The 19,075-nt window shown below is 41.8% G+C and overlaps 2 protein-coding genes across 4 annotated transcripts in view; both read left to right on the top strand.

Moving 5' to 3' along the window:
- LOC118392863 (glutamate receptor ionotropic, delta-2-like) overlaps window positions 1-9,481 on the top strand; it is a 716,766-nt gene extending 707,285 nt beyond the window's left edge. The window contains exons 16-17 of one of the 3 annotated variants that reach the window (XR_008063741.1): window positions 2,954-3,030; window positions 6,970-7,119. Coding sequence is in view for 1 of the 3 variants with exons in the window: in XM_052461119.1 (XP_052317079.1) it covers window positions 6,970-7,398 (429 nt within the window). In the remaining 2 variants the exon portion in view is untranslated. Of the gene's footprint in view, window positions 1-2,953; window positions 3,031-3,243; window positions 4,132-6,969 lie in introns of those variants that run through there. The other 2 variants (XR_008063742.1, XM_052461119.1) reach the window with 2 other exon arrangements.
- A 5,958-nt stretch (window positions 9,482-15,439) lies between these two features.
- On the top strand, window positions 15,440-17,156 carry LOC118394199 (transcription factor ATOH1-like). The gene has a single exon (XM_035787428.2). It carries the CDS (start codon window positions 15,604-15,606, stop codon window positions 16,495-16,497), a length of 894 nt encoding a protein of 297 aa, XP_035643321.1. The 5' UTR covers window positions 15,440-15,603; the 3' UTR covers window positions 16,498-17,156.
- The last annotated feature ends 1,919 nt before the right edge of the window (window positions 17,157-19,075 follow it).

Genomic DNA, 19,075 nt, shown 5'->3' with positions numbered 1-19,075 from the left:
TATAGTGCACTACTTTTGACCAGGACTTGAACCCATAGTGCTCTGGTCAAAAGTAGTGCACTATGTAAGGAACAGGGTGCCATTTTGGACGTGGACATAGTATACATGCTCCCTTGCTCTCTCTCATACAGACAAAAATATATATTATGTAGTATCATGATATCAATCACGTTCGGCTTGTCGCAGTTAAGCTAGTGTTCATCTTCGAGGGAAAATACTCCGACCCTCTTCTCAAGATATATCCAATGTAATTCAAATGAACTTTGTCCCCTTTGTTGCCCATAATGCGTAATGCCTCAATGATTTACAATTCATCTTTTCCTTTATGTTTCACAATTAGAGAAATTAGTCACTTAAATATCCAATAATAATGATAATCATAATAAGGTATTATTACGCTCTATGGGAACAAAACACACACACACACACACACACACACACACACACACACACACACACACACACACACACACACACACACACACACACACACACACACACACACACACACACACACACAGAGACAAACACACACACATACACACACAGAGACAGACACACACAGAGACACACACAGATACACACACACACACACACACACACACACACCATCCTACATGTTTCATTTACACCTGTCCCCTTTCACACACACGGTCCACACAGCTCCCACTGAGCTTCAACCCAAAGCCACGTTAGCTGCTTGGTGGCGAGTTGTGTTTGTGCCTCTGTCCTCCTCCTGGTACATACTGCACATCCTGATATTCTAGAGGTCTGTCCCTGTTGAGGCCTCTGCTTCTATGTGATCACTGTCAGTGTTTCTGTGTTTGCATATCTGTGTTGTGTTGTGTGTTGTGTTGTGTGTTGTGTTGTGCTTTGTAATGATTAACACTGTGATGAGCTCTCCATGTGATGAATAGAGTTCAGTAGAGTTAGTTCTCTACTACTGGTCACGGATTTCAGTCTCACTCCAATGACGATTAACTGAACCCTTAAATGAAAGCCTTTCAATGCTTCAATGTTGCATGATTAATTTCCAACCCAATCAGATTTACAGATGCATTTGGGCATATCCAGCAGATATGTCCAAATGTTCGTGCGATAGGAAGGTATTCAGACCCCATGACTTTTTCCACATTTTGTAACATTACAGCCTTATTCTGAAACTGATTCAATTTAAATTGACTACAAATTCTCCTCATCAATATGCACACAATACCCCATAATGACAAAATGAAAACAGGTTTTTAGACATTTTGAAAATAAAAACAGAAATATCTTATTTACATAAGTATTCAGACCCTTTGCTATGACACTAGAATTTGAGCTCAGGTGCATCCTGTTTCCGTTGATCATCCTAGAGATGTTTCTACAACTGGATTGGAGTCCACCTGTGGTAAATTCCATTGATTGGACACGATTTGGAAAGGCCCATACCTGTCTATTTGAGGTCCCACAGTTGACAGTGCATGTCAGAGCAAAAATCAAGCCATGAGGTCAAAGGAATTGTCCATAGAGCTCCGAGACAGGATTGTGTCGAGGCATAGATCTGGGGAAGGGTACCCAAACATTTCTGCAGCATTGAAGGTCCCCAAAGACACAGTGGCCTGCGTCATTCTTAAATGGAAGAAGTTTGGAATCACCTAGACTCTTCCTAGAACTGGCCGCCCGGCCAAACTGAGAAGGGAGAAGGGCTTTGGTCAGGGAGGTGACCAAGAACCCGATGGTCACTCTGAAAGAGCTCCAGAGTTCCTCTGTGGAGATGGGAGAACCAGAAGGACAACCGTCTCTGCAGCACTCCACCAATCAGGCCTTTATGGTAGAGCGGCCAGATGGAAGCCACTCCTCAGTAAAAGGCACATGACAGCCTGCTTAGAATTTGTCAAAAGGTACCTAAAGCCTCTCAGACCATGAGAAACAATATTCTCTGGCCTAATGAAACCAAGATCGAATTATTTGGCCTGAATGCCAAGCGTCATGTCTGGAAGAAACCTGGCACCATCTCCACAGTGAAGCAAGGTGGTGGCAGCATCATGCTGTGGGGATGTTTTTCAGCTGCAGGGACTGGGAGACTAGTCAGGATTGAGGGAAAGATGAATGGAGCAAAGTACAGAGAAATCCATAATGAAAACCTGCTCCTGAGCACTCAGGACCTCAGACTGGGGCAAAGGTTCACCTTCCAACAGGACAACAACCCTAAGCACACAGCCAAGACAACGCAGGAGTGGCTTCGGGACAAGTCTTTGAATGTCCTTGAGTGGCCCAGCTAGAGCCCAAACTTGAACCCGATCTAACATCTCTGGAGAGACCTGAAAATAGCTGTGCTGCGATGCTCCCCATCCAACCTGACAGAGCTTGAGAGGATCTGCAGAGAAGAAACGGGAGAAACTCCCCAAATACAGGTGTGCCAAGCTTGTCGTATCATACCCAAGAAGACTAGGGACTGTAATCGCTGCTAAAGGTGCTTCAACAAAGTACTGAGTAAAGGCTCTGAATACTTATGTAAAGTGATATTTCAGTTGTTTTTTTATTGTATAAATTTGCAATTTGTTTTTGCTTTGCCATTATTGGGTATTGTGTGTCGATTGATGAACAAAAATTCATACATTTTAGAATAACGTAACAAAATGTGGCAAAAATCAAGGGGTCTGAATACTTTCCGAATGCAGTGTATGATTGTTCACATCAATGTTGGGATAGGTTCTTTGCTCATAGACACAACAGTATTAATGTACCACAGATGTTGATGTCACTTGGGGACATTTGGGTGGTGGGTGGTGGCTATGCCTGGCTTTTACGGGAGAGTGTGGCTATAGGGGGACACTACACATAATGGACACTACACACAATGGACGGCCACTTTGTTGACGATGCTGAGCACAAGATGTTTGATCATGTTTGATTTACTGTCCCTGATGGCTGAAAGCTTTCATTCCCTTGTTGTTTTGTTTTGTAGATAAGTACACTGTGTTGAGGGTAAAGCGGGCGAGGGAGAGCAATACAAAATGCCATTTTTACATCTCACCCTTCCAGGTATATCTTCGAAGGCTCCTCCTCGAACATACAATACCCCACTGAGTGTGTGTGTGTGCTGACTGTGCTGTTTTTTCTACTCATCCTGGCCTCCAAAAAAATCTCTCCTTCACCCTCCCATCTGCATCATCTTCTGTATGTCTGTCCGTCTGTCTGTCTGTCTTGTCTGTCCCTCTCTCTCTGACCTACGCACAAACACACACACACACACAGACACAGGCCGATGGCACTTCCGCCAGGCAACCTGAACCATGCCCCCACCAACATGACACCCCCAACGACATCCCCCTCACCACTCTCAGGACCGCCCCCTCTACCCATTACGCCCAGTCACCCGCTTGCTGTGACATTCCACGTGCCTTGATCGTCCAACACACATTCGAACCCAATAATGACCCCTCCCAACTCACCCCCAAAATGAGAATGACCACGTTCACTGCCCCTCCTGCCACCTCCAGGTTATACCCATGAACAAGGCCTTTAAGTACAATACGGAGAGTCTTGTTAGGGAAATCCCGAAACATTCAGTTGTCGAAAACAACTCAGATTGTCATATTTATTGCTTTATGATAACAACAACACTTTGGCATTGATGACATTTTCTAGTCACGAGCACTGCCTGTCGATAAATGAATTACGATGCCTTCCTTCCACTAGAGGGCTTTTACCATGCTCTTTCTGACCAGGGCAGAATCTGGTTTAGTGTGCAGTCATGTAATGAGCTATGATGCCTTCCCTCCACTAGAGGGCGTGTAAACAGGTTAACAGGTGTATTCCATGCGTGTTTGGCTAAAGAACACGGTATGGATCTGTACAGTCCAATTCAAATGACTGAAGGTGTAGCCACTCAAACATGAACAAATTGTCCCCTAAATGAGACCTTCACATCGGTCTGATTGAAACAGAGGTTCATCTCTTAGACTACGTACATGTATTAACTCTGTTTTATATTTAGCTTTGTGTTGCTACACAGAACCCTCTTCAGTTGATCCAAAAGCAGGCTGTTTCTCTTGCCGTACGGACGTTACCTGTAAGGTAACCTGACTCTCACAGTCAACCATGACTGTTCTCTCTCACCATCCCCTCCTCGTTCCTATACGTTCAAACACTCCCTCCTTCCTCCACCCCCCCCCTCCCCCGGGTTTGTGGTGTGACGAGGTCCCCGCAAACAGCACTTCTTTCTGCCCCCTCCCTCTCTAAGACGAGGAGGGTAACTGTGGTCCCTCCTGCACCCTCCCTCTCTAAGACGAGGAGGGTAACTGTGGTCCCTTCTGCCCCCTCCCTCTCTAAGACGAGGAGGGTAACTGTGGTCCCTTCTGCCCCCTCCTAAGACGAGGAGGGTAACTGTGGTCCCTTCTGCCCCTCCCCTCTCTAAGACGAGGAGGGTAACTGTGGTCCCTTCTGCCCCCTCCTCCTAAGACGAGGAGGGTAACTGTGGTCCCTTCTGCCCCCCTCTCTAAGACGAGGAGGGTAACTGTGGTCCCTTCTGCCCCCTCCCTCTCTAAGACGAGGAGGGTAACTGTGGTCCCTTCTGCCCCCTCCCTCTCTAAGACGAGGAGGGTAACTGTGGTCCCTTCTGCCCCCTCCCTCTCTAAGACGAGGAGGGTAACTGTGGTCCCTTCTGCCCCCTCCCTCTCTAAGACGAGGAGGGTAACTGTGGTCCCTTCTGCCCCCTCCCTCTCTAAGACGAGGAGGGTAACTGTGGTCCCTTCTGCCCCCTCCCTCTCTAAGACGAGGAGGGTAACTGTGGTCCGTTCTGCCCCCCGAATCGCAGCCGGGGCAAGACCCCCCCTCCCCGCCACATGGTCAGTAGTTGTCTTTGACTCTGTCTGTACCCCTCACCAAGGATGCCCTCTCTCAAAATAGAGGAAGGATGTGTGTTCCCCACCTCCACCCCACAGTACCCCAATCCCTGTACCCCCACAATGGACACAATCATCTCACAAGCTGAGCCACTTTCCTCTCAGCACAAGCTGAGCCACCCATCTCTAAGTGTGACCACCCCAAAGATGTTGACCAATCATTTTATTTGGATGTAGTAGTGCTATTTATATGTCTGTAATCAACAATATTTTGACAAATACATTTTTTGTTCAATATAAATATCTGGGGAAAATGGGTAAACCCCTTCCCCCCTCACTCGATTCACAAAACAGATCATTGAATAAATGTAGCTACCTTGCACTTGAACTATTAATCAGATACAACCATACCATCCTCATTGTACAACCTACCATCCTCATTATACAACCATACCATCCTCATTACACAACCATACCATCCTCATTGTACAACCTACCATCCTCATTATACAACCTACCATCCTCATTATACAACCATACCATCCTCATTGTACAACCTACCATCCTCATTATACAACCATACCATCCTCATTACACAACCATACTGTTCTGATTATACAACCATACCATCCTCATTATACAACCATACCATTCTGATTATACAACCATACCGTTCTGATTATACAACCATACCATCCTCATTATACAACCATACCATCCTCATTACACAACCATACTGTTCTGATTATACAACCATACCATCCTCATTATACAACCATACCATTCTGATTATACAACCATACCGTTCTGATTATACAACCATACCATCCTCATTACACAACCATACTATCCTCATTATAAAACCATACCATCCTCATTACACAACCACACTATCCTCATTATAAAACCATACCATCCTCATTATACAACCATACTATCCTCATTATAAAACCATACCATCCTCATTACACAACCATACTATCCTCATTATAAAACCATACCATCCTCATTACACAACCATACTATCCTCATTATAAAACCATACCATCCTGATTATACAACCATACTATCCTCATTATAAAACCATACCATCCTCATTACACAACCATACTATCCTCATTATAAAACCATACCATCCTCATTACACAACCATACTATCCTGATTATACAACCATACCATCCTCATTACACAACCATACTATCCTCATTATAAAACCATACCATCCTGATTATACAACCATACTATCCTCATTAAACAACCATACCATTCTGATTATACAACCATACCATCCTCATTACACAACCGTACTATCCTCATTATAAAACCATACCATCCTCCTTATAAAACCATACCATCCTCATTACACAACCATACTATCCTCATTAAACAACCATACCATCCTCCTTATCAAACCAAACCATCCTCATTTACACAACAATACCATCCTCATTACACAACCATACTATCCTCATTACACAACCATACCATCCTCATTATTCAACCATACCATCATCATTACACAACCATACTATCCTCATTAAACAACCATACCATCCTCATTATTCAACCATACTATCATCATTAAACAACCATACTATCCTCATTAAACAACCATACCATCCTCATTATTCAACCATACCATCATCATTACACAACCATACTATCCTCATTAAACAACCATACCATCCTCATTACACAACCATACTATCCTCATTAAACAACCAAACCATCCTCATTATTCAACCAACCATCTACCATCCTCATTTACACAACAATACCATCCTCATTACACAACCATACTATCCTCATTACACAACCATACCATCCTCATTATTCAACCATACCATCATCATTACACAACCATACTATCCTCATTAAACAACCATACCATCCTCATTATTCAACCATACCATCCTCCTTGACACTCCTTTTTTCTTTGGCCATGCACTCTCCCCTCTTCTCTCACCTCACCGTTCGTTCACTCCACTGTGTCTTCCCCATCCTCCTCCTCTTCCCCCATCCTCCTACTCTTCCCCCTCCTCCACATTTATCCTCACTCTCCTTTGACCCTGTCCTCCGCCTCCTCTCTCTCTTTTTCTCTGACCCCCCCACCCCCTTCCCCTCGCCCCCACACAGGACGATAAGGAGATCGACCTGGAGCACCTTCACCGCCGGGTTAACAGCCTGTGCGCGGAGGACGACAGCCCCCACAAGCAGTTCTCCACCTCCTCTATTGACCTGACGCCCCTGGACATGGACTCTATGCCGGCTGCCCGGCAGGCCCTGGAACAGATAAGCGACTTCCGCAACACGCACATCACCACCACCACCTTCATCCCCGAGCAGATCCAGACCCTCAGCCGCAGCCTGTCCACCAAGGCCCAACAGGGCTTCGCCTTCGGTCCCGTGCAGGACCACCGGACTGGGGGAACCTTCAGGCAGAGAGCCCCCAACGGTGGCTTCTTCCGCAGTCCCATCAAGACAATGTCCTCCATACCCTACCAGCCCACTCCCCAGCCCAACTTCAGCTACGGCAACGACCCCGATCGGGGTACATCCATATGAGGAGGAAGAGGAGGCCACATGGTGAGAGAGATGTAAGCAAATACACTCACAAAGCTCTATGTACATAGGAATTTTTCAGTTCAGTTTTTTTTTTTTTTGGGGGGGGGCTTTGCTTTTATTCAGTGGAGTGGAGTGGGGTGGGTGGGTGGGTGGGGTTGGTCGACCTTCTGAAACCTGTTGGTGAGAGGAGGTGGGGACTTGAATGTTTTCTTTATAGTCATCGTTCTCGTGGTTTTCAGAAGATTTTTGGGTGTGTGACAGGGATCTGTTATCTCTTTTTCGTTCCATGTCATTTATGGACTGCTTTTCTGAAGAAGCATATGACTCCTATGGACACAACAAGGAGAGTATGTTTTTTTTAATAACAGAAAACACTTGTCTGTCTGTTCTTGAGATCCACAAATCGGCAATTACCCAATGCTCATTTGGTGGACATTCTTGTCTTTGCCTTTCACCTTATGGGACTTCATCCCATTCAGTTCTTTGGTGTTGCTCATCAATGCCTGTGCTCCAAATCTGAAATCTGCCCAAAAATGGGTGTTCATTGGCTCAGCTACCCTTCATACTTAGACCTCATCATCTGAGCTCTGGAAACACTCTGCCATTTTGGTGCATGTACGACTCTATCAATTCCACTGCACTCACTGCACCAGTGCCCACAGACCTGTGTTTGATTGTATGTAGTTTGGAAATTCTTTCTCGCCTGTACTGTGCTGTCTATTTCAAGGTGAGAGCCTCAACCTCTAAACGGACATTTCTTGAGAGACGCATAGAGGCACAAAAAGGACTGAAAATAACTGAGACAAAAGACAACAGAAAAATGACTTTAAAAGCAGCTAAAGCTATTATATGTATTTTATTGAATTTGTTTTGAAAATACATTTTAATGCGTGGAATGTGTTTGGTCAGAAAGTAAAACAAAAAAAAAACATTGTTCTCAGCGGTCTACTTGTTTTCTCAGCCAATTTTGAAAACCGCTAAATGAGTGCTATAGTCTTACTCTGGTTTGCGTCATAAATCATATTCAAGTCGTTTTTCACCTTACTTGTAGTTCTGCCAGGGCTCAGTCAGGAAAAGAAAGTCACATTTCTGTGCGATCGTGTCATTCTCCAGTCCTCTAATTGACTGTTGTAAGGGCAAACAGTTGGGCTCAGATTGAGGAGAAGCCCTTTCCAATAACATCCTCAGCACAAGCCTTATCAGTACAGGCTGGCTTCTCCTCGCCAGTCTCCTGTTTCAATAGGATTTTTTTGCCATTGGAACTGTAGAGCTGATGGCAGCCATTTTGAAAGATCTTTCTATTTTATTTCTTAAATGTTAAGGGTACTGTTTATCTAACGTTTTTAAAGTGCCAATTGTTTAGACGAGACCATTAAGGTGAGGTTTTGGAGGGAGGGGGTCAAAAAAATAATAATGTGAAGGGAAAAGAGGAACCAAACCTTTTCACTAACACTGTATTAATATTTAATAATGTTAGTTGTTTAGAATGAGCTTTCAGTTTGTTATCTTAAGACTAAACCGCAAATGTTGTGCGTAGAGACCAGAAGCAGTGTTTGATGCAAGCCTTCTAGATGTTATTTTCTTAAGCTGCAGTAAGGCTATCGAATGACAATAGGGCACAGACAACATTTAAAGAAGTTTTATTTAGTATAAATGACAGAGACATTATGAAATGTGTATATTTTACATGTTGACGCTATTTTTGTTTAATAAAAAATAATATATCATATGAGCCTTGAGTTAGCAGTCACCCAACATATTTGGTTTCCTCCCAGGTCCAGAACACACACGAGCTTTCTCTTGTCATTTTGAGTTCATTTTGATTTGCTGGCTAATAACAGAGGAGGCAAGATCTTAAAAAGAAGCATGCACAACTTGCTATGCGCGTAACATTTTTTATTTCATACATAGGAGGTACAGGATTACTTGATCATGTTCAACTGATTATAGTGTACAGTATTTAATATAGGCCTATGTTGTTGTATGTGTTGCATATTATTCAAACGGAACAAACTGAGGCCTCTGTTACAAGTGGCAAAGCTTTCTGTGTATAATTTGTCTAATAAACTTGTTTTCTACAGTGGTATGGGTTTTGTAGTCTTTGCTGTGAATGTGTAAGCTTGCCAGGAAATAAGGTTTCACTTTTCCATTTAAAGACTTTATTTCCAGAGCACTACATCCACCAATTTTTCACATTTGTGTTTTTTCATCAGAAATGATTGCTTATGGCTAACTTCATGTGTGTGTAAAATGTTACTGTTTTTACACTTTTAATTCATATATTTTAGATGTTAATAATAAATGAAGTGTATATATATATATATATATCAAATCAAATCAAATCAAAAATCAAATCAAAATGTATTTGTCACATACACATGGTTAGCAGATGTTAGTGCGAGTGTAGCGAAATGCTTGTGCTTCTAGTTCCGACAATGCAGTAATAACCAACAAGTAATCTAGCTAACAATTCCAAAACTACTACCTTATAGACACAAGTGTAAGGGGATAAAGAATATGTACATAAAGATATATGAATGAGTGATAGTACAGAGCGACATAGGCAAGATACAGTAGATGGTATTGAGTGCAGTATATACGTATGAGATGAGTATGTAAACAAAGTGGCATAGTTAAAGTGGCTAGTGATACATGTATTACATAAGGATGCAGTAGATGATATGGAGTACAGTATATACGTATACATATGAGATGAATAATGTAGGGTATGTAAACATTATATTAGGTAGCATTGTTTAAAGTGGCTAGTGATATATTTTACATCATTTCCCATCAATTCCCATTATTAAAGTGGCTGGAGTTGAGTCAGTGTGTTGGCAGCAGCCACTCAATGTTAGTGGTGGCTATATATATATATATATAGCTATCTGGATAAAATCTCCTAAATGGCTAAAATGTCAAATGTAAATTTACATACATATCTCATATTACTGTATTGAATTATTTATTTGTTTACCTTATTTTAAATATTGATGTCACAGTTGTATAATTTGTACAGTTATTGATTACAAATGTAGTTATGCGTTACCTTTGACTGTGTTAAACCTAGGAGTTCTCTGAGAGTGAGGCTGATATATTGCATTTTGCAACAACAACAAAAAAAACGGATTATTTGGCTCTCTGAAATGAAACCATCAGGTGCTAGATTTTAAAGAAACACAGTGAGCTCTAAAAGTATTGGGACAGTGACACGTTGCTGTTGTTGTGGCTCTGTACTCCAGCAGACTGTCAGCTTTCATTTGAGGGTATTTTCAAGCCATATCAGGTGAACCATTTAGACATTACAGCACTTGTTGTACATAGTCCCTCCCCATTATTGGGAAAAATTCACTAATATGTGTATTAAAGTAGTCAATAGTCTAGTATTTGGTCTCATATTCCCAGTACTAATGATTACATCAAGTTTGTAACTCTACAAACTTTGTTGGGTGCATTTGCTGTTTGTTTTGGTTGTGCTTCAGATTATGAAATAGTAAGTGAGAAAGTTACAGACACACAAATATCAATCCCCCCTAACCTCACTATTACAATAACATTTTTATTCACGATGATTCAGGATTATCCGTAATCATGGTAGCATCCACATTAATGTAGAAGTGTTCTAGGTTATGTTCATCTTCATCCCAGTGAGTTCTTTTTCAATGTCATATCAATAGAAGAATCCTACCTATTGGAACAGCTGGAGCCGTTGCTGGGTTAGGAGAGCACATCGGTACCCACGCAAGTCAACGTCCTCATTCTGGAGTTAAATAAGGGAACAGGACGTGGTCCTGTTATGACTGGTTTATAGTGAATAATCAATTCATTATATTTCTATGTTGGTACCAGCCTGTTTGTGCCATCATGCCACTCCTTGTCACTCCATGTCATGTTTGGTAATGAGTATTAAGGACAGTAGACTCAAAGACTCAGTCATGGACACGCTTACAGACAGTTGTGGATGCTTCACGTGATGTTTTGTTGCCTTTGTGCTGTTGTCTGTGCCCAATAATGTTTGTACAATGTTTTTTGTGCTGCTACCATGTTGTGTTGCTACCAAGTTGTTGTCATGTTGTGCTGCTGTCATACTGTGTTGTCATGTGTTGCTGCCATGCTGTGTTGTTGTCTTAGGTCTCTCTTTATGTAGTGTTGTGTTGCTACCATGTTGTTGTCATGTTGTGCTGCTGTCATACTGTGTTGTCATGTGTTGCTGCCATGCTGTGTTGTTGTCTTAGGTCTCTCTTTATGTAGTGTCCCTCATGTCGTGATGTGTGTTTTGTCCTATATTTTTTTTAAATGATCCCAGCCTCCGTCCCCGCAGTAGTCCTTTTGGTAGCCCATCATTGTAAATAAGAATGTGTTCTTAACTGACTTGCCTAGTTAAATATAGGTTAAATAACTTTTTTTAAAACAGGCTAGCTGGTTTATGTGTAAAGGAAGTATTTTTCTTTACTCAGAAGAAATGATTCTACACCTTTTATGAAACTCTGTGACAATTGACATAGTGTGAACCTATTCAAGGGGATGTCAGCGTGAGGAGCAAGCAGTGATATCTCAAACTAGTGGGTTGTTTAATTTCTATCCACCAAGTGGCGCTGTTTCATTGTCAAACATTTGTTAGATAATGTTGTGCTATTTGATCGAGAGAGACTGCAAAAATATCCTGTGTTCGACGTAGAACACAAAATCCACCTAAAAGGAAGTGATTCCCAAACCTTCCACAACAAAGCCATCACCTTCAGAGAGATGAAACAGGAGAAGAGTCCCCGAATCAAGTTGGTCCTGCTGCCTGGTTCACAAACAGAGCCTCAGGACAGCAACAAAATTAGACACAACCAAATCATGAGAGAACAAAAAGATAATTACTTGACACATTGGAAAGAATTAACAAAAAAACAGTACGAACTAGAATGCTATTTAGCCCGAAACAGAGAGTACACAGTGGCAGAATACCTTACCACTGTGACTGACCTCAACTTAAGGAAAGCTTTGACTATGTACAGACTCAGTGAGCATAGCCTTGCTGACCTGTTGGCAGACTTGGCTCTCATGAGAAGACAGGCTATGTGAAAATTGCTCACCAAATGAGGTGGAAACTGAACTGCACTTCCTAACCTGTTAAATGTATGACCATATTAGAGACACATATTTCCCTTAGATTACACATACCCAAATCCAATTTTGATACACTCCCATATATATTGGGTGAAATTCCACAGTGTGCCATCACAGCAACAAGATTTGTGACCTGTTGCCACAAGAAAAGGGCAACCAGTGAAGAACACACAGCATTGTAAATACAACCTGTATTTATGCTTATTTATTTTCCCTTTTGTACATGAACTATTTGCACATTGTTACAACACAGTATATAGCCATAATATTGACATTTTAAATGTATCTATTTATTTTGAACTTTAGTGAGTGTAATGTTTACTGTTTATTTTGTATTATCTATTTCACTTGATTTGGCAACATATGTTTCCCGTGCCAATAAAGCCCTTTGAATTTATTTGAATTGAGAGAGAGAGAGAGAGAGAGAGAGAGAGAGAGAGAGAGAGAGAGAGAGAGAGATGCCTGCACAGACTATGTATGATAAAGCCTTTATCAAACGTTGCCTAAAGTTGTAGACACGAATTCATTAGTGCCAAAAAAAGCACCCAACCATCCGAATCTGGCCTTTTCCACGAAGGCTTTAAAAATACCAAAGTAAATACCAATGGTCCACAGATACATTATTATTATTATTTATTAATATTACGTCAGCCTATTACTGCATCCGTCCAGTGCACCTCGTTACCCCGGAGACAGAAATGGGGTGAGCAGCACGCAGACTCGATCACGCTGGAAGCCCCCACGGGGACACATTTTGTGCCCATTTTCCAAAGAGTCCCCCAAGCGTATCGAATGGAACATAGAGTCACCATTGTGCCTGCGACACTTTAATAATCGGCAGCTACAATATCCAACCTGTTGTTTGCTTTGGGAGCCATTCCAGCCTCACTGGACGGCGGCTTGTAGGTGGGGAGACGGACCTAGGCGCCAGTCTCCTAGCCACGACGCCTTAAGAATACATGAATAAAAAGTGAAAAGATGAATGTCATTTTATCTCAGAAATTGTGGGATTTGGTCGGCTATCGTGCATGTGCGGGTTGATCTCGCATGTTTAAGATTGCTAAACTTTCAGTAGGCTATATTCTTTCAATTTAATATGTTTAAATAGACCTGTATACATTTTTTTCAGCTTCAGAATACATATAGCATTTCGAATAATAATAAAAAATAATAATAATAACTAAAATCGTATCTGAAGACATTACATGAATCTAATCCTGCTATTTATTTATTTGTTTGACTTCCTCTCCTCTATACTTTATTACTTTTATTAGACTATTATTATTGTTATTGTTATTATTCAGTAGCCTTTTCATTTTAACTGAGAGTTCAGAAAGGGACCATTGTGAATGGTTTGCATATAGGCTAGCTGGTTGTCTATTATGATTCGTTTATTTAACAGTAGTTAAAGTAGTAGTAGTCTTTTTCTCATCCTTCTATGATTTTGACTGTCCAGAGGCAGTAAAGGGAGTGGGCCCGTCTAAAATGATATGCTGCGAGCACACTGTTCCACACACACATTCCCTCACACCCTCAATCGTTCACTCGCTCACACACACTCCATCACGCTCGCTTTCTCTCTCTCTCTCTCTCTCTCTCTCTCTCTCTCTCTCTCTCTCTCTCACACACACACACACACACACACACACACACACACACACACACACACACACACAAACACAACCTCTCTGAGCTTGCCACTGCTCTTCTGACAGTAAAAGCGCTGTCGAGCCCCCTGCTCATGTTTCCGGTCCCTGTGAAGCTCTTTTACCAACAGGGCGTTCCGTAAGTCGGATCAAAAGGTTTTGAACCTGTACAAAAGAAAATGAAACTCGAGATGGCCTTAACATTCATGGAATAGAGGGGCGGTGAATTGACAATGATCACGGACCCCAGGAGCCAAGTTCTTTGGTCAAACTTTTTTCAGTCCCTAGAACCAGTCCACACTCTTAAGAAAAATGTTCCATATAGAGCCAAAAAGTGTTCACTTAGTTCATGTGGAACCCTTTTATAGGGTTAGTTCTTCAGAACCCTACTGAATCAAAATGTGTTTTACAAAAAGAACCCCAAATAACATTATTTTTTTCTAAGATTGCAGGATATTATATTCTTTGCCTAGTTGGCGCCCTTTTCGTAATCTTGTAGGACCAATCCTGATCTTGGGAGCATACACCCTGTTCGCGACCGAAAGCTACCGAAACAGAACGTGAACTCGCAAGAGCAGAATGGTTCGTACGAGGCTACCCTTTTACTTTCTGAATTTAAATCTGGAAATGTTATAGCTTACCTTAACGCATAGCCATATTTTTTATACATTGGAGGTACAGTATATGGAACATATTTTAAGCATTTAAAACGTTTTGTCTTTGAACTATTTTAATTTTAATGTTGAGTAACTTATAAACGGGCCAAAATGTATAGGCCCTATAGAGCCACATGGTACATGATGATAAGGATGATGATGGTGGTTATCTCTTTATGATCTTCCATTTTAATTTGACAAACGAATTGCGTGATTCCTTTCGTGGCAGTATTCTGAACATTAGTTCCGAGCCTATGATGTATACATTGCCAATTTCGAAACGACGATTTGTAGAATTGAGGATATCTGGCATGAGCCAAAGAAACACACATGCCTGTTGGATCGTGCAGGTGCACGGACATCCTCCATCAGTCCACGAGTTGAAGCTCGTGCTGTCCACACTATTAACCATATTGCTCTATCCATGTGTGTGTTCTGAAGGACTTCCCTTTGTGCTAGCCACCCAGTTAAACAGTCTTTAAACCGATTCGTTATTATAAACAGTCCAGACATAATAACCTCTCTCGGCTTTACGGAGACTTCTCATTGGTCGCCAACACGCGCCTGCCCCAACCGCTCTTATTGGTCAAAGCGCCACGCGACCAGCATGAGAAGGGGGGCTCCCAGGCGCGTGCCGCTTTTTAAAGCGACGCCGCGCATTGAGACGCTAGAGGAGTCCTGCACGCGACACTGTGAAAGCACACGTTGCTAAAGAAACATTTTTGATAGCGTTTTATATTTGGTTAAGTTATTTAGTCCTGCAAGCCACCTGATTTATATATTTTTAAATGGATGTTATCAGTGTTGAGGAATGGAGTAAAGACGCGAAGGAGAGTAGCAAGGTGCAGCAGTCGAGAATGGAGAGGGGGGAGCAGAGCGAGTACCCATCAAGTCTGGCACTCATGGACAGCAGTGACCCACGCGCCTGGCTGGCTCCCGTGCAGCCTGCTGGCACCTGCGCGGCACACGCCGAATACCTGCTGCACTCGCCCAGCTCCAGCATGTCCCCCGCATCCGGTCACAGCCCAAACTTTAGAAAAAGTTCCAAGAGCCCGCTCAAAGTGCGGGAGTTGTGTCGGCTCAAGGGTTCGGTGAGCACCGAGGATGGCAGACACAGAGCCCCATCCAAACCTGGCAACGGAGTCCAGAAGCAGAGGCGCCAGGCTGCCAATGCGCGGGAGAGAAGACGGATGCATGGACTGAACCATGCCTTTGACGAGCTGCGCAGTGTCATCCCTGCTTTCGACGACGACAAGAAGCTTTCCAAATACGATACCCTGCAGATGGCCCAAATCTACATCAACGCGCTGGCGGATCTGCTGCAGGGTCCCGGTGTTGACTCGCCAAAGTGTGACCTGTTGTCCGCCAAGGAGAGTCCTCGGGGATCCTCCTCATCCACCTGCCGAAGGGGCTCAGGCACGGGGCTACCAGTCCAGTTTAACGGAATCCCATTCCCCTTCGAAGACGGCTCGTTCTCTGCTTTGATGGAGCAGGAGATACGCTCTCCCTCGGGGACACCTACTTCCGATTTGGAGAGCAGAAAAGACTCCCCCCGGTCCAACCGCAGCGACGGAGAGTTCTCCCCGCTCTCTCATTTCAGCGACTCAGATGAGATGCAGATGGAGCTCCAGAGCGAAGACGAACTATCTGAACTCAAACTTCCCAGCCATCACTCATTTTGAAACTTCACCAGAGACTTTCTAATCGTGTCAATAATATCTGATGCTAGCATAGCCTACATTTTATAATATGATAGATTGGGCTTTCCGAAATCGTTTTGTTTCGTTTGAGAGTTCTATTTTATTAACTGTTAGATAAAGATGATTTTATGTCAGATAATTCGGTTCTGCCAATAGAATTGATCGTCTCATTGAGACATATAAGGACCCCTCTGCCATGTCGTCTGTCGCGCGCAGCATTGCCACGGGCTTTCCCAATATCACAGCATGGACAAAACGCTGTCTTCCAAGAAATTGCCTGATATTTTTAAATGTAAAGGTTGTTTGTAATTATATTTCCTTATACTGCTCATGATCATGATTTCATTGTTTGTAAATGAATCGTATGAATTTGTTTGCGACTTCAAAAGTTAACAATTCGCACTTTAAAACAAGAGCCAGAGGCTTGGAGTAACATGACTTTGTTATTGAACCATAGTTTGTTTTTTAGTAGGCCTGCCAATTTGATATTTAATATATCAATGTCGTGTTCTTTTTGTATTTTGGGCTATTCACTTCAAATTAACATGTGTGTGTCTGTGCTTTCATTGGATGATTGAAGTTTAATTACTCCTAATTGTTTTCATTATTTTTTTTTTCATTTAAATGTGTAATTTCAAATGTTTAAAAAAAAAACTGGTTTGCCATTAACTGGTTTATGTTCTTTTCATTTTGAGAATAAAATAAGCAAGTTGAAAACCATCATTTTCTGTTGTTTCAGTGCTTCAAGATGTTTATAAGCAAAGAAAATAGATGGCCTATACGAACACTAATGTTACAACCATCACACAACTATTCCATGAAAGACCATGATAACAATTACTTTTTCATTGCATGACATGCAGGAACACTTGCGGGACAGAGGAGAAATATGACGACGATTATGACTATTATTATTAGTAGTAGTAGTAAAAGTAGTAATAGTAGTAGTAGTAATAGTAGTAGTAGTAATAGTAGTAGTAGCAGTAGTAGCAGCAGTAGCATTAGTAGTAGTAGTAGTAGTAGTAGTAGTAGTGGTGGTAGTAGTGGTGGTAGTAGTAGTAGTAGTGGTGGTAGTAGTAGTAGTAGTAGTAGTAGTAGTAGTAGTAGTGGTGGTAGTAGCAGTAGTAGTAGTAGCAATAGTAGTAGTAGCAGCAGTAGTAGTAGTAGTAGTAGTGGTGGTAGTAGTAGTAGTAGTAGTAGTAGCAGTAGTAGCAGTAGTAGTAGTAGTAGTGGTAGTAGTAGTAGTAGTAGTAGCAGCAGTAGTAGTAGTGGTGGTGGTAGTAGTAGTAGTAGTATAATTATATGCCTACCTGTTAGACTTATAATAGGTGTTATTATTATTTATTTTATCAAATGCATTTATAAATAAACCCTAGTAGGGGTTTAGCTGTCACCAGAGAAGTCCTTTCATTTGGCTCGTCTTCAGCTTGACTTCATTATTGAAATGTGTCAAACAAAATCATCTTCTGTGACCTCGTGGATATTCGAGATAATTCGGTGTATCTCTTACGTGTAGGCCATATACAGCTAATAATGATAGACAACTTTTATTTGATTGTTTTGTTGTTTCGATTCACTTTTTCCTGCATATATGCCTTTCCATAGGCCCTAAAGTTATCCGTTCATCTTGTTTACCTGAAGTCTGTGCATCTTTAGTATGGATTGTTGGCTTGAAATAGTAATAATAATCATTTAACGTAGGCTGTGTCAAATAATTGCATCAATCATAATTCAAAATAGTTTGCAAATGCGTTATATAATTTAAGAGCTCAAAAAACAAACCACTAAATAGCCTATGCCTATAAGACGCTCACGTAAAAGTTAAACCATCACTAAAATATATTTACAGCGCACAAAATATATCTTTATGTAAATATCTCAAATCAAATTTTTAAAAATGACACTCAATTTTCTCTGTAACTTATTGTATAAGTGAATCATAGTTTTTTTTTTAAATAAATAAAACGTGTCCACAAATCGCTCTTTATATGTTGGACCTTCTAGTCCAAAAATTATGCATTTTAACTTGAGTGTTTAGAGCATATAATTAGGAATTACAATACAATTATTACTAATATTCTATTGTTTACTTTAGAGCAACAGTGCATGACACCTTCCACAAAAATAAGTAGGCTAACTTTAACTAGTTATACTTTGAGTAAAATCCTTTTCACTCTAGGCCTACCCATAACATTAGTTACATGTTGAGTTTTGGTGACATTTACTAAATTAATTGTAATCGGAGTGTCCATTAATTTCAGGCTATTGTTGGCAGGCCCCTGGTCCAAGGTGTTGGATAGCCTCATTGAAGCACGCGCTGTCAGCTGGTGAGCGCTCGGGTCCCCTCCACACACTGTGATCAGTGTCCCTCAGGACTCTGGATAGAACACACTTTCTTAGTAAACCCGCCACGCACACGTCTGCTTGCTCGCAAAGTAGCCACACGCGAGGGAGCATGCTCTCTCGCTCTCTCTCTCACACACACACTTACCAAAATGAGTTATACTTCCACTATTTTACCCTCATTTTATGCAGTCACCTTCGGTTTAGACTAAACTAC

This window comes from Oncorhynchus keta, chromosome 14 (genome assembly GCF_023373465.1).
Source record: "Oncorhynchus keta strain PuntledgeMale-10-30-2019 chromosome 14, Oket_V2, whole genome shotgun sequence".
NCBI lineage: Eukaryota > Metazoa > Chordata > Actinopteri > Salmoniformes > Salmonidae > Oncorhynchus > Oncorhynchus keta.
This window is presented reverse-complemented; position numbering and strand designations above follow the sequence as displayed.

Coding starts and splice junctions, on each gene's coding strand:
- LOC118394199 (XM_035787428.2), top strand. CDS start 15,604: ATGGATGTTATCAGTGTTGAGGAATGGAGTAAAGACGCGAAGGAGAGT.